We start from the raw sequence: 23,637 nt of genomic DNA on the forward strand, positions 1-23,637 counted from the left end.
CAGGTTGTCATTTGCCACAAGTAGCTGACGCTAATATGTATTCAGAATACGTGAATGCATTTCATATTTCGATTTGCTAACGATGCCCGTAAGTAGAAACATTTGGCGTCCTTCATAAGGCTTACTGGAATGTTCCCCGAAAATCTAAACATCTAGCTACACTAGATGTTCCGTAAGGCGTTCCAAGAGCACGTTCTGTAGTTGTTAATGTCAGCTGCAGGTTCGGATACTTTAGAGGTATGTGTTTAATTCTGTTTTCTTCTTTTTTTCCAGGTAAGGTTATGGTGTCGCGGTTCGAGGTGTGTTTGTTACTTCGTGAGTATAATGATGTATCAATTATATGAGCTTCCCGCATCTAACAATACTGCAGAGACCTCTGTTTGTACAAGATGCATCTAAAAGGAGTGGTGAATGGTCTCAGAAAACAAAGGAAACGAGAGTTACAAACACAATACCTTTACTGGCCTTCAAAGTAATCACCATTAGCTACAACAATATTCTGACAACGATTGTAAAAAGCTCTTACAGGGGACAAGACGTGGTGCTAATAACCACATGACCAAGCGACAAGGAATGTTGTTATTGCTCGTCTTCCCCGCCTTCCAAACAAAAGTCGGCTCACAAAATTCAAGACTGAGACGATGCTGATCGCCTTTTCCGATAGCAAAAAAAAAAAAAAAAAGGTTCAAATTGCTCTGAGCACTATGGGACTCAACTGCTGTGGTCATTAGTCCCCTAGAACTTAGAACTACTTAAACCTAACAAACCTAAGGACATCAGACACATCCATGCCCGAGGCAGGATTCGAACCTGCGACCGTAGCAGTCACACGGTTCCGGACTGCGCGCCGATAGCAAAAGGCTTGATCCATCGGGAATTTCTACCCGAGGGAGGCGGGGAGGAGTGTCGTTTGGTCTCCGGATAATGTTGGTAGCACCAGGTCTCATCTCCTGTAATGATGCAGATATTCAACTACGCGCTACAATGTTGCTCCGAGCGATTCCACAGAGGACGCGTTTGCTAACAGTTTCCTAGAGCTTTTGAACTGTTGTCAAAAGTCTCTTGTACATAATAGAGATTATTTTCCAGGCCAATAAAGGTGTTTTGTTTGTAATTCTTGTTTCTTTTGTTGTTTGAGGCCATTCATCGAACTTTTCACGTGCACACAGTAAATTGTAGTAATGGGATACTGATGCGCTTTTAATTGCTCTTAATAATCACGTATCGTTATTGCGTTATATTAATTACTGCATCCTAAAATAGTTTCACTGTTAAATGCGACATCCAGTAACATATGTCCGAATCATGAGCATGTAAGAAATGTTTGTCTGTAACTTTATGGATCAATCGAACGCACGACACATTCACGTAAGTAAAATTGAATTATTTCAGACTGCCCGTGTGCGATATTTATCCACCACTTGCGGAAACGTAAGATTACGTATGCAACGGTGTAGCAAATAGAAATGATGCGTACTATGTAGCTCGCATACAAAATTTTGTTTCCTTTTGCTGCCTTTCTAAGTCCCAGATTTTTAGGGCAGTAAATACAAAACCAGGTAGAATATATGCCAACAAGAAATAAAGTGTAATAAATTTATTGAGACGCGTAAAATGTCGATAACCAAACGCAGGGGAAGTTTGAAAACAATCGGTTTCCCCCAACTACTACGACAGACTAACGTAGCGCCTGGACTTGCACGTGTCTGCCTGTGTGCAACAGCCGAGTGTGGCAGGAACAAGAGTCAGACCTGCTCCGGAGAACGCGTCACTCTCGTGCTATCGGGGCATTCTTCAAGAAGGCAAGCCTCCTGTTGAAAACTGCTCCTAGAAAGGCAGCCACAAATCCCATACCATAAATCCTTCGACAACGGGCCCCCAATATCGTTGTCCGCCAACATCCCTTCCTCATCCTCGAAACATGGCGAATCCCACCATCATCTACAGTCGGAGACAGTCACATTTCACGTCCCATTACCACCAACTCTAGTGTTAGTGTACGTCAGGTAAGATGCGTTGTATGGAACAATTGGGTCCGGCCTACCGCTTCGTCTGCTCTCTTCCCCCTGCGGTGTTGTTGCTTTTTAGGTATACAGTACACACCCCTCATTCACTTACAAGGGAACCTCCCCATCGCAACCCCCTCAGATTTAATTATAAGTTGGCACAGTGGATAGGCCTTGAAAAACTGAACACAGACTCCCCAAGCATCTGAAACATTGTACACTGCGGAAGGTCTTTCCCTCCAGTGACACTTAGCCGGAACCCTCTTGTGTGATGATTCCCATCACTTTGCGCTTCCCTCATCCGATATTATGGAGCATTCTTGTCCCGATCCTGATACATTACTGCGTTCATTTATATTAACATCACAACCTGTGCCGTATGAAAAATTGTTTATGGTGGGCTACTTTCCATAATCTGCGAAACTAGATCATAAGAGTCTCCTACCTGTGGTTCACCGAGCACATGCAGGGTAGCCAAGAAACAGCCTGAGAAGCTTGGAAGGGTAGTTTGTGCAGGGCAGTGGGTGCTGATCATCGCGAAGAAGGAAAAAACCATCGGTACGTTGCGCCATTTCAGAGTTAATTAGCATTGAACTTAGCCAGTGATGGTGTTGCTAAACATGTTCTTCGTTTGCTTTCCTAAAACCGAACAAGAGACAGATACAAAAACTGGACATGGGACGGTAGTGAGGATCGAATCCGAGCCAAAAGCTGAGTAGTCCCGTACACTATCATGTGCGGTATGACAAAAATAGATACTAACCGTATCTAGCGGGCCGCTCAAATTTGCGCGCGAAGTCCTGATTGGATAACTTCAATGCCAATTAACTCGGAAACAGAGAAACGTGTTGAATTTTTATCTTATCAAATATTTCTCAGTACAGTCTACCCGTAACACCCTTACAACGTTCTCAGGTGTTTCTGACGACCCAGCATAGAAAGGTTTGCCTGTCACAAATCCCCTGCAATTGCCTCTTCCTGCCAATGGAATTCTCATCAGTAGGTTGCAGCTTCTGTCTGCATACATCGAAAACTTCCAATACGTGTGGCGAATGCCATTGCTACTGTTGTTCCGAAATGAATTCTCAAACGTCGTTAATGTCAATAGCGGGTGCACCTTGCTTGTTTTATTGGTGCTTCAGTGTTAAATTAGGGCCGGCCGGAGTGGCTGAGCGGTTCTAGGCGCTACAGTCTGGAACCACGCGCAGGTTCGAATCCTGCCTCGGTCACGGAATAGTGTGATGTGCTTAGGTTAGTTAGGTTTAAGTAGTTCTAAGTTCTAGGGGACTGATGACCTGAGAAGTTAATTCCCATAGTGCTCAGAGCCATTTGAAACCATTTGTTAAATTAGAAAATTACGCGTGTAATTGAAGTTTTAGTAACTTTAATCCCTCATGAAAGCCAAGGGGATCCACAAGCGAACATTTATTATATGTTATCGACGGTAAACCACGGTTTAGACCACCACTCCTGCCAAAGTTAATATGTTTCATAGTTTCAGTAGCGAAAGACAGTTCGTATGACATGAAAAAATTTTCAGAGCCACTTTCCGTAGGTTGTGAAGTAGGCTGTTAAGGTTTTCTTATTGGTAACGCCACGTAGCGCTCTGTATGAAAATCACTGGCTGTGCTGTGTGCAGTCTGTGGCTAGTTTGCATTGTTGTCTGCCATTGTAGTGTTGGGCAGCTGGATGTGAACAGCGCGTAGCGTTGCGCAGTTGGAGGTGAGCCGCCAGCAGTGGTGGATGTGGGGGGAGAGATGGCGAATTTTGAGAGCGGATGATCTGAACGTGTGTCCATCAGAGACAGTACATTTGTAAGATTAGATGTCATGAACTGCTATATATATTATGACTTTTGAACACTAATAAGGTAAATACATTGTTTGTTCTCTATCAAAATCTTTCATTTGCTAACTGTGCCTATCAGTTGTTAGTGTCTTCAGCAGTTTGAATCTCTTATTTAGCTGGCAGTAGTGGCGCTCGCTGTGTTGCAGTAATTCGAGTAACGAAGATTTTTGTGAGGTAAGTGATTTGTGAAAGGTATAGGTTAATTTAGTCAGGGCCATTCTTTTGTAGGGATTATTAAAAGTCAGATTGCGTTGCGCTAAAGAAATATTGTGTGTCAGTTTAGTGTTCATCAGAATAAGTAAAGAGAGTAATGTCTGAAAACGTTCAGTTTTGCTCTGCTATTTGAAAAGCAAATAACGTAAGAGTTTTATCAGCACAGTAATTCATTAATTTTTGTAAGGGGACGTTTCAGTTGTATAATATCTTGACTGCAAAATTCTTACGTATTCACTGTACGTTGGCTCACATGCTTATTTCAGAGACTCCGCAAGCCGCTTCACGAAGTGTGGCGGCGGCTACTTCTGGCCCCACCAAATGATTTCGTCCCGTCCTGTTCCACTGCGTGGCGGGCGAGACTGCCTAACGAATACTCGTAGTACAAGTCCCTTACGTGCCCGCGCAAAGTGCGGTTCGTTGACTTCTGCGTCCTCCGCCGATCGTCGTAATATTCACGTGATTTTCTGAATGTTTGAATAGTAATGATATTGTAAATAAGATCTTACATTTAAATAAAGCGTGTACAATGGTCGGCAGAGCTTTTCGTTCAACAATTGATATGTAAAGTTATCTGTATTGTCACCTATACAGGGTGTACGGCCAAACTTTCAGGAAATATTCCTCACACACAAAGAAAGAAAATATGTTATGTGGACATGTGTCCGGAAACGCTTACTTTCCATGTTAGAGCTCATTTTATTACTTCTCTTCAAATCACATTACTCATGGAATGGAAACACACAGCAACAGAACGTACCAGCGTGACTTCAAACACTTTGTTACAGGAAATGTTCAAAATGTCCTCCGTTAGCGAGGATACATGCATCCACCCTCCGTCGCATGGCATCCCTGATGCAGCCCTGGAGAATGGCGTATAGTATCACAGCCGTCCACAATACGAGCACGTAGAGTCTCTACATTTGGTACCGGGGTTGCGTAGACAAGAGCTTTCAAATACCTCCATAAATGAAAGTCAAGAGGGTTGAGGTCAGGAGAGCGTGGAGGCCATGGAATTGGCCCGCCTCTACCAACCCATCGGTCACCGAATCTGTTGTTGAGAAGCATACGAACACTTGGACTGAAACGTGTAGGAGCTCCATCGTGCTTGAGCCACATGTCGTGTCGTACTTGTAAAGGCACATGTTCTAGCAGCACATGTAGAGTATCCCGTATGAAATCATGATAACGTGCTCCATTGAGCGTAGGTGATGAACACTAACCTGTTGATGCTACGTACTGATGTGCTTGATGCTAGTACTGTAGAGCAATGAGTCGCATGTCAACACAACCACCGAAGTCAACATTACCTTCCTTCAATTAGGCCAACTGGCTGTGATTCGAGGAAGTACAGTACATACTGACGAAACTAAAATGAGCTCTAACATGGAAATTAAGGGTTTCCGGACACCTGTCCTCATAACATCTTTTCTGTATTTGTGTGTGAGGAATGTTTCCTGAAAGTTTGGCCGTACCTTTTTGCAAACACCCTGTATGTAGGGAAGTCTCCGCTGCCTGTGCTTGCCGGTGGACATCTCGCCCACCAACTCTAGCTTTCCCACGTTCTGGTTACACTGACTCCGACCGCCTGCCGTCGTGGGCCGGATAGCCGGCCTCTTGCTTCTTACTAGCACTGCTGCAGCAGTGAACACGACACTGGGTTAAATGAAATGAGACCTTGCGATGAGGCATAAACAAGGTAATTTGTTACCAGCCTTACAACCCAGTCATCATAAATCGTAGTTGCTCCTCTTGTTGTGCCAACACTGCTTGATGACGACGACGATGATGTGCGTTCAGTGATTACCTTTGTAAAATGACTCCGCTAATTGAAAACGCGGTCGGGCGATTGACTGCTGTCCCCACCCCACGAGGTTTGCAGATGATGGCTTTCAAGTGCTCGTTATGTGGAGAGCGCTGTAGGGCCATTAGGGCACGGAATGGGCGCGAGGCATGCAACGACTGCCGCTCGTGTTATGAGCCCAGCAGGCTCTGCCGGCTACGCACGCCGCGTCTCGGCTCCTGATTGGCCTCTAATGATACGTATTGGAAGACCATTCACACGACACAGTAGTTACATTACATTCCACTCTTTTATCTTCTTTTTATTTTTCTCACTTTTAACGTTGTCGTTTCCAAGTACACAAGGCTGCTGAAATCGACGTACATCCACAATACGTGTATAGACATGTGCAAAGACTCTTCACAGAAAAATTCGAATACGACCACCCAAATGCCAAAGATGACGATATTTGCCGACTGCGTGTTTCACACTAAATATCTAGTATTGAGCCCCAGTAACTTTAAATGTACATGATGAACGCAAACACTGCAAACAAGATTTCCGAATTTGTTCGAGGATATTTTGCGGCAGCTCACTGAGAAACTGGGTGAATATGGTAAAGATTTGCATATTTTATTCGTTGATTTTAAGAAGGCCTAGGATTGCATTCATCGCAAGAGCCTGCTCGTCTGTTTAAGGGAGTTTGGCGTACCAGAGAATCTCATCAGTCTGATAAAGATCTGTCTGAACGAAACACGTGCAAAGGTGAAGATGGGAAATCGCTTAACTGAGGAGTTTGAAATTGTGACAGGACTCAGGCAAGGAGATGGGTTGTCCCCTATCCTGTTCAACTTTGCCCTCGAGAAGATCGTACGCGAGACCTTCCAAGAGAACAAAGGGATTGAAATCAAAGGAAAGAGACTGGCATACTTAGCCTATGCAGACGACATCTGTGTACTCTCTAGGTCGGAAGAGGAGTTGGAGTGAATGACCAAAGCACTAAAGGAGGCTGCCAACAAATTTGGGATAAACATAAACGAAGCCAAGACAGAGTACCTCGTTATGACGCGTGGTCATTGTCAGACTGCTGATCATCTACAATCACTGCAGGTTGGGAACCATTCCTACGAGAGAGTGCAAGAATTCAAATACCTAGGGGCACTTTTCACTGAGAACTCGTCTTGCGAAGCAGAGATCAATGCCAGAATACAAGCAGAAAACCGATCTTACCACAGCCTAGCACAACTGCTTTGGTCCAAATCTCTCTACAGAGAGTTCAAGATTCAACTGTACAAAACCCTGATCCAGCCTGTTGTTCTATATGGCTGTGAGACATGGAGTATCCGGAAACAGGACTTCCATAAGCTCCTCGTTTTTGAGAGAAAAGTGCTTCGGAAGATCTTCGGTCCGGTTCTGGATGCAGATACTGGGGAATGGAGGATCAGATACAACCAAGAGCTTGAGGAACTACACCAGCAGCCCAACATAGCAGGAACTGTCAAAGCCAAACGAATGCAGTGGGCCAGCCATGTGGCCAGGATGGAGGATCACAAATGGCCTCGGAAGCTCCTGGATTTTACACATACAGGAAAAATACGCCAGGGACACCCAAGAAGCGTTGGAGGGATGGACTCCATGAAGATTTAAACCAAGTGTCAATAGATGAGGACGAATGGCGGATAGCAGCAATGGACAGAATACAGTGGACGAGGAAACTTGTAGATGCGTGCGGTCCATTGAGCCTGATCACGTAGTAGTAGTAGTAGTAGTAGTAGTAGTAGTAATACTAGTAGTAGTAGTAATACTTTGATACGGGAGACCTGCGGCCTCTAGTGTCTCGGTGCACGATAATAAGATACTTAACGATTTCTACGGTTAGTTACCCGAGTTGCGAAAATACCTTCACAGCCGCGAACAAATCTGTAATATGCAACCACCAGTGGATTTGTCGCATATGAAGAGCCTAGTTTACGAGACCGCGATCGACAAGCAGATGGAACAGATTGATAAGATTTTCGCAGGTGTCGAGCAGGTACACCTGACTCCTGCGACTCTGTCGGCGGCACGTTGCCCACTGCCGTGATAGTGGTGCTCGATGTTTCGGGCAGTACATGGAAGGCAGCGGTTACCAACCATTACCCATTAGATATTATCTTATACATCCCCTTCCGCCCCCAACCGGCACCAATTACCATCAACATTATCGCCCAACTAAATTCTAGAATAAAAAGGAGTTTTCTTTGAACACTTTCGTTTTTAAAGTGACTTAAGATGTATGTTATATAGTGCTTGTAGGTGTTTCCTTAAAACACTAACGAATGACTAAATCACACAATTGATACTGATTGTTTCTAACAGTCTATTTCTGTAGAATGACGAAGCAATTGTCACTGCATCGTGGGCGGTAGCTACAACTCATAAGGAAAGAAAGCTATCCACATTGAGGATAGATATTGCTACAAAACATGGCTTCCTCTGCATCACCCCTCTCACTAGCGGTATTTTATTCACCCACATATTGCATGCACAATGAAAACGAACAAAGTTAAAATGCGTGCACTATCCTAACGCCTACTGTCTGTAAATCAGTTGACTTCTCTACTCCTTCCTCCTGAACTGACAGAAATTAGACGATTTCAGGTTGCCAACCCTCTGTCTCTGATCACTAATAATATTAATAAATAATAACAATAAATAATACAGTGTAGATCCTACGGCAACATAGAAGCCGTTACGTGTTTTATATTGTATTGTGATGTCAATTAGTTGTTTTACAAGAAACGACAACGTCGATTTTTTAGAGAGTCGAAAACCCAAGTGTGAAATTCCCGTTTAGCCTATCTTAATGTTTATGACGACATATGTCCGTGACCTGTGTATTGTACAGTGATGTAATTTTGCTGGTACATTCAGTGGCATATGTGGATGCCGTCTGCTAAATGTACTGCGAGCAGATGTAGAAGTAAAACAAGTAATACGTCAAAACGTCATGCTTGACGCTCAGGTTTTACTGCATGAACAGCCAAAGTATAGCAAGCGATACACTTTTTTCTTTCATTATTTTGTGGGAGGTGTCAGCGAGAAGAAGATTCAAAATGAGTTGAAATTGTGTGTAAAGTTTGTTGAAGTTACTAAGTGCCCTCATTGTCAAATACTGGATGAATATAGAGATGATAACTTGTGCGTTGCGAGTTACGCTGCCTAGAGACATAAACTCAGTTTCTAACTTAACTTCTTTTCTTATTGTGTTAAACCTTTAACACCGAAAATAAAAAATAGAAAATTTGTTGCCCTAGGAAGCCCTTAGCTACGCAACCTGCTACTGGAGTCGTGCCTCAGATTGATTATTTAGTAATAAGCAGTTTTTGGTCAATTTCAGTAACTACCTACCGCTTCGGGAAGGCATTATCACGAGATATTAAAAAAAAGTATAGGTCTCACTTACACTGTCGTACACAGCAGAAAGTATTCTCGGTGGTTCATGTGAAGATGATGATGATGTTACATTCAGATCACAAGCTCTGCCCTTCATCAAAATGTGTATCGTGTTAATGCTGGTATAAGAGACGTTCAAAAAGAAACGAGTCGAAGGCATAATTTCAGAAACCAGTACCTGAATGTTAGAAGTATTGACCCTGGGTGTTGAGACATTTGTGCCACTGTGATACAAGGCGCTGAATGGCTGTCTCATAAAATTCCCGGTGCTGCGATGTTAGCCAGTTCCACATGTACGGCTGCACGTCGTCGTCCGAGGTGAATCGTTTGTCCCTCAGAGCCTTTTTAAGAGGACCAAAAATGGCGTAATCACAAGGAGAGAGGTTCAAAAAATGGCTCTGAGCACTATGGGACTCAACTGCTGTGGTCATTAGTCCCCTAGAACTTAGAACTACTTAGACCTAACTAACCTAAGGACATCACACACATCCATGCCCGAGGCAGGATTCGAACCTGCGACCGTAGCTGCCGCACGGTTCCGGACTGCGCGCCTAGAACCGCGAGACCACCGCGGCCGGCAAGGAGAGAGGTCCGGACTGCATGCAGGGTAGCCGAGAACGTCCGATTTGAATTTCTGCAGGAGTGCCGCGAATGTGTTAGCCGTATGAGGCTTTGCATTGTCGTGGAGTAGAATGATCCCACAGGCGAGATTGCCTGGTCGTTTTGATTTGACAGCTTGGCGAAGGGTGGTCAAGGTTTGCGAGTAACGCTGGGCATTCATTGTTGGCCCGTGCTGCAGGAAGTATATCAAAAGGGGGCCATCTTGGTCAAAGAAGAACGTCAGCATAACCTTTCCTGCACTCGTGTTGATGGCCTTGGCTTTTTTTTGGTGGTGGTGACTCTGGATGCTTCTACTGGAGACTTTGTCGTTTTGACTCAAGTTCGAAGTGATGACACCATGACTCATCTCCAACCACCTCTCGTGTCAGAAACGCATTCCCTTCCCGAGCATAACGCTGCAGATGAGCAAGCCAGTGGGCCATTCGACATGCTTCCTTGTGTGATTGAAGACTGTGGAGCGTACATTGGGCACACACTTTACGCATGTGCAGTCGTTCCTTCATGATGGTGTGAACACTTCCGACGCCCAATCCGGCCACTGCGGCTATGGCTTTCACTGTCACTCGGCGATGCTGGGTAATGAGTGCATCCACCAGCTGGACGATGTCATCGGTAATGCAGTGTGATGCTCTAGACCGCGCATCACCGGCTTGTGCCACAACTTGACCCTCGGAACGGACATGCAGTGTTCGCCGTACACTTGTGACATTCGTCGATGAATGTCCGTTCCCCCTACTCCTTCCGCTGTCAGAAAGCGAACAACACCTCTTTGCCCTTCTTTTGTCACTGTTAGCATTGCGACTGGCAGAGTTGGGAGGTTGACGCATGCTGCTGCTAGCCCTGTAGAGTCACGTGACGTGCACGCGTGCCCCCTAGCGGAGGGCTGTGAACTTCCACGCTCTGGTCGGAACCGCACCTCGTTACACACGTCACAATATTACCCTCCTGTCACCGGCTTGCGCATTCCAGACACCGGCTCGTTTCTTTTTTAACGCCCCTAATATCTGAAAAATAAAAAATTTATTATTGGTAACTGAAATGGTGATAATTCTAATAATCTTTTAAAAATAATTTAGTTCTATGATCGAAACACAATTGAACTCCTCTTTTACCTCTCAAAAAATCACAGGGATAATTACCCCCAAGTTCGGAAACACTACCGTAAAGGGAACAGGTCTGCATTTATTACGTTCTCGTTTGTACACTTTACAGAACAGATTGAATATAATATGTTAAAAGTATATTTGTTTCGTGTTAAGAGTTGCATTACTCTGTTTCTTGTTTTTTATCTCTTTGGGATTTCATATTGGAGGTTCTCAATTTTATGAAGGTATTTTCACAGAGGTAGTTGTGTAATAGTGTATTTAAATCGTAATTAAATTACTACTCTGAAACGAACCGCGAGAGACCACCAGTCCCTTACACCAAAATGCTCAGAAATTATCCCTGAACAACCTTAGACCGTGCTGGCTAGGGCACACCCGAATCCATCTCTGAACTTCGTTAGTAAGCAACACTTTGTTATTCCAACAACCCGTTACGTCAGATTGTTGCCTGCTTCGCGCAGGATGTACAGTCACTAGTTGAGATGCAGGGTATGGCTTTTGCCTACCTGCCCGGCAAACAGAAAAGTTTGGTCTAAGCTCTCTGCGCACAACTCTGCCTGCCTCCATCTATCGTGCACACCGTGCTGGATAAAGCTGCGGTGGCGGTAAGTGGCTTCTCTTCTTGCCACTAGGCTGTCCGTAGAATGAATCTACCAGTGCACACTGGCGTGTGCGGTCTATTGAGCCTTTGTGTGGGAACTAAACAGTGACAGCAACAGCAGTTCCCGTTGAAATAAGAGGGGCAGTCAAATGAAAACCGAACACCCGCCATAACGGGACCAAAGAATGGCCCCGTTCAAAAGTAATCACCACATTTATCGCACTGAGACACAAGACATTTTATTCTGTAAAAAAAGTTTTCAGGGTGTTTAAAATGTTGTCTTGGTTTGACCAGAAGAGGTTGTTTTTTTTTTTGTGAGCCATTTCTTCATATTTGGGAACAGAAAGAAGCGGCATGGAGCGAGGATGGGTGGATCCTGATAAGTGTGGCAGCAACTCATAAAACAAGTCGTGAAATAGAATGAGATTTTCACTCTGCAGCGGAGTGTGCGCTGATATGAAACTTCCTGGCAGATTAAAACTGTGTGCCGGACCGAGACTCGAACTCGAGATCTTTGCCTTTCGCGGGCAAATGCTCTACCAACTGAGCTACTCAAGCACGACTCACGCCTCGTCCTCACAGCTTTACTTCTGCCAGCACCTCGTCTCCTACCTTCCAAACTTTGCAGAAGCTTCGCTGTAGAGTGAAAATTTCACTCTAGAAACATACCCCCAGGCTGTGGCTAAGCCATGTCTCCGCAATATTCTTTCTTTCAGGAGTGCTAGCTAGTTCTGCAAGGTTCGCAGGAGAGCTTCTGTAAAGTTTGGAAGGTAGGAGACGAGGTACTGGCTGTAGTAAAGCTGTGAGGACGGGGCGTGAGTCGTGTTTGGATAGCTCAGTTGGTGGAGCATTTGCCCGCGAAAGGAAAAGGTCGCGAGTTCGAGTCTCGGTCCGGCACGCAGTTTTAATCTGCCAGGAAGTTCCAAGGCGTGAAATTTTGCGGAGGCAGATCCACGTGGATGTGCTGGTACGATGTCTTGTGAAAACGAGCAGTCCAGTGCCCACTGTACAAGGGGCGTTCAATAAGTAATGCAACACATTTCTTTGTGAAAGCAGGTTGGTTTTGTTGAGGATCCCAGTACATCATATTACTCACCACCCTTTTGGCTGCAAAACTCTATTTTTAACATAATCTACGATGCCTTTTCGCTACCTTACAAGAAAGGCCTGCATCTTCGCATGGTACCACTCTACAAGTCGACGTCGGGTCCATCGTCTTGCTGCGTCAGTAAGCTGCCCGTCATCCACGTACAGCTTCCGCGGAAGGTGGGATGTCGTGGTTGTAGGGTGGATAAGGAGGAACACCTCAGTGAACTTTTGTAAGCTCCTCTCGGGCGCGCAGACTTGGGTGAGGCCTTGCTTTGTCATAGAGGAAGAGAAGTTAGTTTGAATATTTGTGGAGACGAACACGCTCAAGTCGTTTCTTCATTTTCCTGCGGGTAGCACAGCTGTGAGTATATGCTGGCCGGCATGCGGGAGATGGGACAGGTTTGCGCGATGTTGTTTCGATGATGGCAGACGCGTAGCCCAACGATTCGCCGTTCTTTTGTTCACTGCCAGGTCTCCGCAAACATTCTGCTAGCGCCTATAAATATCTACGATGCTCTGGATTCACGCCAAAACAAACTCAATGACAGCTCTCTGTCTGGAACAAACCTCCCTACACGCCATTTTGAAGGCTACGTAAACCACCGCCACCTATGGGACCATCATGAAACTATAGGTGCTGAAGTGGGGATGTTCCCCGATATCCCACAACAAATTCCGCGCGTTTTTTTCAACCAAACTTAGCCGAGAAAAAAATGTGTTGCATTACTTATTGAACACCCCTCGTAGTATTCCCCAATGATTTTTTCTATTTTTTTAATTTTATTTTTTGTAAGTCTGACTAAAAAATTGCTCCCGCTTCTAGAATGAATTTTCATTTGTAGCGGAGTGTGCGCTTGTTTGGAACTTCCTGGCAGATTAAAACTGTGAGTTGGACCGAGACTCGAACTCGGGATCTTTGCTGCCTCTGGTGGGCAACTGAGTTATCCAAGCACGACTCACGATCCGCTCTCACAGGTTTACTGCCGGCTGGTGTGGCCGAGCGGTTCTAGGCGCTACAGTCTGGAACCGCGCGACCGCTATGGTCGCAGGTTCGATTCCTACCTTAGGCATGGATGAGTGTATTGCCCTAGGGTTATTTAGGATTAAGCAGTTCTAAGTTCTAGGGGACTGATGACCTCAGAAGTTAAGTCCCATAGTGCTCAGAGCCATTTGAACCACAGCTTTACTTCCGCAGTCCCACATTTCCTGCACTGTTTGGAAGGTGGGAGACGAGGTACTTGCCGAAGTAAAGCTGTGAGGACAAGTCGTGAGTCGTGCTTAGGTAGCTCAGTTGGTAGAGCACTTGTCCGCCAGAGGCAGCAAAGGTCCCGAGTTCGAGTCTCGGTCCGGCACACAGTTTTAATCTGCCATAAAGTTTCACGTCTCTGGCTGTTCAAGAAATCGTCGCCATAACTTTGCCGTAAGATGGAACTGGCATCGCCTGCTTTACAGCAGGTTTGTAGGAAGGAACCCGTTGTTCTTGAGCTATTTATGGGCTGTAATGAGGAATGTAGTTTTTATTGAATGTGGCGAAAGGTCTTTCATATCGGGATTAAGAGTAAATTGCTCCAAAGACAGCTTCGAAATTGAAAGACTTCCCCTTTTTGTTGCGCAGAAATCGTGGCATCCATGGAGCCGAAGATTATTTTATCGCCAACGTGTAAGATATTAATCCCAGTTACTGCCGACACTGCTATGGCTCGTGCTTGCGTTGGACAACCAGCGTGCGTCGTGTCGTGGACTTGTTTAACGAGTTCTTCGGTGACGACATCTACCTCGCAGCCTGTGCGAACCAAATCAAAAGCTGATGATCGGCGTCGTTTAGATTCGTTAAACAAAGGACTGGAATGTAAACAAAAATTTTATACAGGAGTGCACAGTGACGTACGATTAAATGAGAAAACTGTCTATCAACAATAAGTGTTCAGTATATAGGAATAAAAAAGTAATTTATTTTCTGTTTGGCATGTCATGTTTTTTTCACCAAATCTTAATTCAGTGTGAATACTCCTTTTTTCACAGATAATAGTTAAAAATAAAGTATTTTATTTCTGTTAAATATATGATTAAATGTGTGTCATTAACGTTTCTATTTCATAGTAAGTACGTGATTCAAATAGAAGTAAAAAAGTTTTCACCAGCGAGAACTGATGACTTCACTATTTCCAAAAACGTGTGCGAGGGCATTTTCTCGACCTTGGACAGGCCATAAATTTAACAGAAGTGTGTGTAAATATTTTATTTGTAGAAGTTACTTAGATTACTTTTTGACAACGACTGAGCTTTTGTCGTGCCTGTAGGCAAACTTTCCAATACCCTCTTCATCAAATGTTGTCGCAATGAATTGAAATCGAATTCGGTATTGTCTTGAACCTCTCGCCAGTTTTGAAGCGCTGCCCTCGTAGCTACTTCTTCCTTTCAGGGGAAAGATTGATGTCATTCGGCGTTAGGCGGGTAGTCGAAAATTTCCCATTGAAACAGTCCAAGAAGCCGTTGGTTTATATCTATATCTCCTCCACTGCTTCCATGAAACAGGAACAAATGCAGTAATTACATTCCGCATCAACAGGGCCAAAACTTGAAGCCAAACTGCCAAGAGGTGAGATGGACTTCAGGGCAACAGACACTGTGATGAATGTAGTTTGTCGCGATATATGAATTTTTACTTACGTTTTTGTGTGGCAAGCCTTTTTTCTCAGCTTGCCACACAAAAACGTTAGCAAAAACGAATATAGGCACGAAATAACGCAACAAGCTGCATTACGTTTAGGGCATAAAATGATAGGTTAACTCCCAACAAAAATTCTCATCAACACCGTTTGGTTGCATATGACTAGCTACGTGTAATAAATAATACACAAATGGTCTTGAAACACCATGAAAACCGAGTGTAAAGGTATTAACAAAAAGAAACGAATTGTTGTTTGAACTAAATATTCCTGTAATTTTGTTATCATTTAGTAGAAATGTTCACATTACAGATTAAATAAAACAGAAACCCACTGATGATGGCACAGAGGTGCTGAAACATGTTTCGGATCTTGGGAAAAGGTTGTTTTACTTAACCTTGGACCTTACATCCAACAATTTTAGCTGCAAACACGAGAAACACAAGGAGCTGCAAATCCAAATGATGAATATTTACAGACTTAGTCGTTTCGGGTATGCTTCCACCCTTGGCCCGAAAGCCAATAATTATCACCTCCTTGTTGGACGTCAGATGGAGTGCTCCGTTTCCGCATTACGACAACGACCGTGGCGTCTTCACTTTAGTGCTGCTCTCCGTTGGTGGAGCTGCCACCGATCGCCAGTGAATGGTTATCGCACGGTGAGGTCGAACATAGACTGTGGTCACTTTAATGTGGCTGGTCTGTGTACACCACACGAGGAAAAACCAGGTTCCAAAATGTGCATTATTGTAATGTTACTTAATTTTAGCAATAATCCGTATTCAAAATACATTTTCATAAATGAAATAAATGCAGCCTGCTACGATGACAGCAGAGCAGGCGCTGCAGTGCTCTAAGGAAGGTGCGGGGTGACGCTTGGAGTATAGATAGGGTTGCCAGACGTCCCAGTTTTCCGGGACAGTCGCGCTTTCGGATTAAAAAAATGAGCGTCTTGAAAATTTCTTTCGGGACGCCATTTTAGATCCGGTTTTGTAATTCCACAGAAATACTCTCATGCCGTCTATTTCTTCCCAAATGTTGGCGTGGATATGTATTTCAATTGTCACTGTTAAGCAAAAAATAATGATTTTTGTTTCATTGTTGCACCTGCTAGATTTTCCCCTGCGGCTCCGGGTGTCAGAGTAGGCCCGAGGTATTCCTGTCTGTCGTAAGAGGCGACTAAAAGGAGTCTTACATGTTTCGGCCTTTGTGATGGTCCCCTGTAGGGTTTTACCACCATTTTTTCTAAATTTTCCCAATGAGCAGGCCAACTGGGGAAGGGTGCCTTACGCGGTGCATCGTGTCCGTCATGTGCTGAGACCTGTCACATCCTTCGTCGACATGAATCTGCACTTCTGCTCATTCTCCAACTGCTGGGAGAGGTCACCCTCCTGGGTGCATATTTTTCCATCAACTGTGCAGTATCGTTTTCTACGCTGACGATGATAATAGACTTGTTTGCTTGGTTGCACTTGATATCCAGCACGGTATCCAGTCTGTTGTGGTGGGATTGCCATGTATCCTGTTGGTTGTAGCACCTTGATCACACAGGCAACGCTCTGCTGATGCCTGCGCCATTAACTCCCCCCATGTGCCAAGGGGTAGATGCCCATCTCCCTGGGGCATCGGGACTCCTGGCAATGACCGTCCTGCCAGATGGCCTTTACTGCGGCTGGGTGGCTTCTGTGGAGAGGGCCGCTGGTCCGAATTTGTGGCATCAGGGTTGATGACACGCAATGAAGTGTAGTACATCATCTGTTGCTGGTGCTCAAACACCAACAGTCTCTAAGCTTTCATCAGCTCAATTCAATGTTCAGAAGTATGACGCCAAATCTTTCCCCTCCCTGGAGCCACGCCGTGGGAGGAACGTCAGGGTAAGGATGGCAGCATCTCTTATTCGCCCCGGTACCTTGTGTGTTCGAGAGCTGATGGGGAATCTTTCATGACGATGAAGCTTCAGTTTTTTGTTGAGCATTTAGAGGACAGGTTTGAGGAGGTGGAGGGCGTGTCCAAAATGAGATCTGGGTCAGGCTAGATCAAAACAGCATCCTCTGACCAGTCACAGGCGTTACTTGCGTGACAAGCTGGGGGATGATTCCGTAACTATCACACTCCATAATAGCTTAAATATGGTCCAGGGTATCATATTTCACAGGGACCTTTGTTTAAAGTGCGACGATGAGCTGCACGCCAATTTTGAACTGCGAGGTGTACATGTCGTTTGCCCTGTCCACTGGGCCTGAGGGATAATCAGGTTGCCACCAGTGCCTTCATCTTGGCCTTCGAGGATGATACATTACCCGAGAAGATCAGGGTGATGGTCTACCGCTGTGATGTAATACACTATATCCATCCCCCAATGCAGTGCTTTAAATGTTGGAAGTTCGGTCATATGTCTTCCCGCTGTACTTCCAGCCTCACATGTCAAGATTGCGGATGCCCATCACATCCCAATACTCCATGTGCCCCACCTTCCATCTGTGTCAACTGTGGAGAGCACCATTCGCCTTGCTCGCCAGACTGCAGGAGTCTCGAGAAAGAAAGGAAAATCATGGAGTACAAGACCCTGGACCGACTGACATACACTGAGGCTAAGAGGGAATTTGAACGCTTACATCCTCTATGCATGACATCGTCTTACGCCGCCGCTACAACAGTTCTAGCCCCATCAGATCCGCCAACCCCAGTCACCTATCAGAGCCAGAAGACTACACCTTCCCCCTTGATGGTGGGAGGCACTTCCCTCCCTGTTGCTCCTGTACCACCTACTTCAGGAGCAACACCCTCCACCTCCCCCAACCATTGCGGACGTCCGTCCCCACCTGTAAGCTGGAGAAGTGTTCAACTTCTTCTGCTGCTCTCGCTAGGAAGGGGTCCCTTGAGTCACTCCCTTCCCAGATTTCTGCAAGTGGGAAAGGTGGCACCCGCCAGTGGCTGAAGAGCCCAAAAGCAGCTGGTCACAGGGCTTCACGCTCGTTCTCAGTCCCGGAGACTGAGTCAGTGAAGTCTTCTCAGCCAGGGAAACCCCAGGAACAGCGAGACAAATCCAAAAAGAAAACCCCTAAGACAAAGGAAATTGCGGTGGCATCTACACCACTGCTACCTCCAAGCTCTGCGTTTGCGGATGAGGTGGAGATTCTGACGTCTGCTGAGGATCTAGATCTCGCAGCAGGCAGCAGGCAGCAGGCGACCCTGGGCCGTAAACTGCCTCATTGAACGTTCCATACCTTTTGAGTCTCACGATGACGTCATCCTCCGGTGGAATTGCGGCAGTCTTTTCCACCGCCTGGCTGAGCTACGGCAACCTCCGCGGCTATAAGGGGCATTACAGGAACCGTAGCGACTATAATAGAGTGTCAGGTGGAGTTTGCATTTATGTCCGAAACTCGGTCTGTGGTAAACATGTGCCCCTTCAAACCCCTCTTGAAGCTGTGGCTCTCAGAATAAGGAAATGCAGTAAATAACTGTCTGCAATGAATATCTTCCTCCCAGATGGTGTAGTATCCCTGAATGTATTAACTGCACTGATTGATCAACTCCCTAAACCTTTCCTACTTTAGGGAGATTTTAACGCCCATAACCTCCTTGTGGGGTGGCACCGTGCTTACTGGCCGAGGCAGAGATGTGGAAACTTTATTGTCTCAGTTCGACCTCTGCCTTTTAAATGATGGGGCCGCTTCACATTTCAGTGTGGCTCACGGTAGTTACTCGGCCATTGATTTATCAATTTGCAGGCCAGGACTTCTCCCATCTATCCACTGGAGAGCACACGACAACCTGTGTGGTAGTGACCACTTCCCCATCGCCCTGTCACTGCCCTGGTGTCAAGCCCACAGACGCCTCCTGCTTCGTACTTTCCGTGTCCTAGTTGGTGCCTCCCATAGTTCCCCCTATCCAGGAAAATGGGGTCCCGCAGGACTCTGTATTGAGTGTCTATTTGTAGTGGCCATTAATGGTCTAGCAGCAGCTGCAGGCTCATCCGTCTCACCTTCTCTGTATGCAAACGACTTCTGCATTTCATATTGCTCAACCAGTACTGGTGTTGCTGAGCGGCGCCTACAGGGAGCCATCCACAAGGCGCAGTCATGAACTCTAGCCCACAGTTTCCCGTTTTCGGCCACAAGTCGTGTGTTATGCACATTCTGTACGAATGTGTGGCAATCCTCCATGCGGGCGTCTCGCAGGGACTCTGTGGTTCTCTGACAGCTCCGCATTGGCCACGCTTGGATGACACACGGCTACCTCCTGTGCCACGAAGCACCTCAGTGGCGCTGCGGCGCCCGGCTGACAGTGGCCAATATCTTGGTGAGCTGTTCTACTTTGGGTGCCCTGCGACGGACGTTTCAGTTACTGTACTCGTTGCCATTAATTTTAGCTGACAACGCCTCATACGCTAATTTAGTTTTACGTTTTACACGCGACGGTGGGTTTTATTATTTTATATAAGTTTTAGCGCATATCCTTTGTCCCTTCGTGTTTTCCACTATAATGCTTTTAGGGTGGATGTTTTAGTGTGTCGCAGAGTGGCTGACTTTTCCTTTTTTACTCTCGTGGTTGGCCAGCCACGGTCATCTGCACTCTTGTTTTTACCCCTTCTACCTGTTTCTTGCTTCTCTCTATGGTTTTCCTTTCCTGTGTTTGTCCATAGTAGTGTTGGTAGTCCTCGTGTCGTTCTTCTGTTTCTTCCTTTCTCTTGTTATTGTGCTGTGCATCTCCTTTCTTTTCTTCTTTCCGTTGTGTAATTATTTTCTGGGAACAAGGGATCGACGACTTCGCAGTTTGGTCCCTCCCCCCCCCCCCCCCCCCCTTTTAAACAAACCAACCAACCAACCTACCTGCCAGTGTCTATCAAGGGCCTTGGCCATTATCTTTCCATTATTAATTCTTGTCTTGGGATTCAGTTCAGTTAAGGCGTTGCAGCTACGCGCTTCTCTGTCTGAGGCTTATTGTGCTTAGTTCACATTTGCGTGTGTGTGAAGTGAGCTCCAAATGCCAAAGCGAAAGTGTTCGTTTCAAGACAAATATACGGAAGAAAGGTTTTTCATCAAACGAGGAAGGCATGACTATGAAGTGGAATGTGGAATATGTAAGTCAGATGTTTCGATTTCACATGGAGGAAGGGCAGATATTACAGAGCATTTAGGCAGCCAAAAGCATAAATCAAACATGCACTCTTCAAGGACTTAAAAAAAATAGACAGCTTTTGTATTTCAAAGTCATCAAAACAGAGCCATTCAGTAGCAGCAGCGGAATTAACAACCTGTTATCGTACCGTTCAACATCATGTCTTTGAAATCTGTAGACTGTACTTGTAGGCTGGGCTCCAATTTTTTTAAGGATTCTGTCACAGCGAAGATTGTGGCGATGGGCAGAACCAAGACAACAGCTCTTTTGAAAGCAATTTTGGCTCCTGAAACTGTCAAACAAGTATGCGACGACCTTTTTTATTGATCCGCTATTATTCAATAGCTCAACAACAACAAAAAATGTTCAAATGTGTGTGAAATCTTATGGGACTTAACTGCTAAGGTCATCAGTCCCTAAGCTTGCACACTACGTAACCTAAATCACACTAAGGACAAACAACAGACCCATGCCCGAGGGAGGACTCGAACCTCCGCCGGGAGCAGCCGCACAGTCCGTGACTGCAGCGCCTTGGACCGCTCGGCTAATCCAGCGCATCTGTTCAATAGCCACAGACGCAAGTAATGACAAGGCTAAAAAAATAATTCCATTAATTGTTGAATACTTTACACCTCAGAATGGCATTCAAGTGAAATTGCTTAGATTAGTTTCGCTGTCAAATGAAACCGCCTCTACAATATGTACGTACTACATTACTGCATTAGAAGAAAGTAAAATTGATAAGTGTATTGCATTTTGCGGTGACAATGCTAACACTAATTTTGGAGGAATGCGACGAGCAGGTACAAACCATGTATTTGCTAGACTGAAAAGTGAAGTAAACGGAAATTAATCTTTTAGGAGTTGGCTGCCCTGCTCACATACTACACAGTGCTGCCAGTACAGCCGCCGACGTGATGGGGTTGACGTAGAAACCTTTATAATTAAACTTTTCGATTACTTCTCCATATACACAGTACGAACGGAGCGTCTAAAGGAGTTTTGTGAGTTAGTTGACACAGAGTATCATGCATTGTTTTGACATACAAAAACAAGGTGCTTATCTTTGTTTGTTGCTGTAGAGAGAGTACTGAAGTTGTATGACGCTCTTAAATCATTCTTCCTCATAGTAGATAAGGCACCTAAATTTCTGACAACCTTCTTCCAGAATCCGTTAACATGTCTTTGGTTCCTGCACAGCCAGTTGAGCGTGTTTCAGAGACAGCAGACATCAGTGTTATAAAAGTAGCTGCTATTTTGGAAAATACTTGCAGAATCATAGAACGTCGTAAGGAAGAAAGATTTATTCCACTCAAAGTGACATCTCTCTTGCAGAACAGCGAGGTTGCATTAACTAGTGAAATTCAAAAATTTCATGTTGATGTAGAATAGTTTTTGAAACATGTACAGGTTATTTAGAAAAATGGTCAAAAAATGTCAATGAGCTTTCCATTTTTAAGTTGATGTTGGTGGACGCAGAACCTGAGTGGAGCAATGTGACAAAAACATTAACATTTGTACACGGTAGAAGAGTGTCAATAGATGATAGTGTACTGTTTGACCAGTTTTCTTTATTCAAGCAGTTCACTGAATCAGAAACCAACAAAAATAGCGAGAACTGGGATAGTAAATAATGTCAGCAAAAATGGACCTATTTGCTTTCGACAGATTGGATTTGAAGAACAGTATTCTCAGTTGCTGAAGCTGTGTGAATTCGTCTTCAGTATTGCATGGCATAGTGCGAACGTGGAACGAGTATTTTCTCTCATTAATGTGCAATCGACTGAGGAACGAAACAGATTACAAGTACCAACGGTCGAAGTAATAATTGAATGTGTTTTTAATTATGAAATGAGTTGCTTTAAGTTTTATGAATACATCATACAGCGGAAAGATCTTCTTTGCAAAGCTCAGAATTCAGATAAATGTGAGGCGCAGGATAACAAATTATGTGAACTTTGCACTTCAACATACAATGTTTCAGTAGACAATTTTGTATTTCGTATCAATGTTTCAAACTAAAAAATTCTTGTGGTACCAGTACTTATATTGTAAAATGTTATTTGAATGGCCTCCCTGGCGTTTTATTAAATTACTTAAAGTATAAAGTGTTCATTTATTTTACTAAATTAGTTGAATACAGCACTAATTTTCACAAATATTCCACTATTTTGGCGTTAGGAAAAGTGATCCAAAATGTCCCGGTTTATGATTCCCAACTTATGGTTCAAAATGGTTGAAACGGCTCTGAGCGCTATGGGACTTAACATCTGAGGTCATCAGTCCCCTAGACTTAGAACTACTTAAACCTACCTAACCTAAGGACACCACACACATCCAGGCCGGAGGCATTATTCGAACCTGCGACCGTAGCAGCAGCGCGGTTCCGGACTGAAGCGCCTAGAACCGCTTGGTCACAACGGCCGGCACAAGTCATGGCCATTTTTAGTTAATTTTAGAGAAACGTCTCGGTTTTCTAGCAACGAATTCTGCCAACCCTAGCTTGGAGCATCCTGGGTGGGCGCACTGTTATGGCGCTCCCAACGTCGAAAGGCTTAAATTGCTTTTGAGATTCGGGCGTTTCACCTGATCAACCTGAGGAGCAGAAAGTGGGAATTTGCACTGGTCGCTTGCCCATCCTGCAAATTTATTTCCAGTAGTTGCTGAGAAACACTTGGCATTCTGGGGGAAAAAACTTGTCCAAACCCATCGCGTAAGCCCCCACCACGACCCATTCAGGAGGATTATGGAAAACCAATCCATTCAGGCTGGAGGAAGCAGCTTTGTCCCAGGCACCAGGCCTTACATACACGATAGCCACAGCACCAGCATACAGGTACGGGCAGGAAATGATATACGATTCATTGTGCGGTGCTTGGACAAATCGCACGACACGTCGTGAGATAGCAGTTATCCGCCGCTCGTGTGCGTAGGAGGAAGGAGCGAGAGAGATGGTGCGGGGTGCGGGCATTTAATCGCTGACAAAGGAAATGCGTGATCTCGAACGCTGAGAACCGCACGGAAATGTGCTTAGAATTTGAATCGGTCAACCCTAAAACAGTGATACGAACCAAAACTGCATGTCTTGCCACGAGAATCATTCGTATTGTCACATATTCGAGATGTAATAGAGAAAAAGTTG

At 45.0% G+C, this 23,637-nt stretch overlaps 1 protein-coding gene across 2 annotated transcripts in view; it reads left to right on the plus strand.

Moving 5' to 3' along the window:
* The window catches only part of LOC126281657 (tyrosine-protein kinase Btk29A), a 790,079-nt gene that overhangs the window by 200,308 nt on the left and 566,134 nt on the right, over positions 1–23,637 (plus strand). The window contains exon 3 of one of the 2 annotated variants that reach the window (XM_049980797.1): positions 274–315. The exons of the other annotated variant lie outside the window; for it this stretch is intronic. Coding sequence (XP_049836754.1) covers positions 274–315 — 42 coding nt within the window. The remainder of the gene's footprint in view (positions 1–273; positions 316–23,637) is intronic. 2 annotated transcript variants of the gene reach the window in all.

This window comes from Schistocerca gregaria, chromosome 7 (genome assembly GCF_023897955.1).
Source record: "Schistocerca gregaria isolate iqSchGreg1 chromosome 7, iqSchGreg1.2, whole genome shotgun sequence".
Lineage (NCBI taxonomy): Eukaryota > Metazoa > Arthropoda > Insecta > Orthoptera > Acrididae > Schistocerca > Schistocerca gregaria.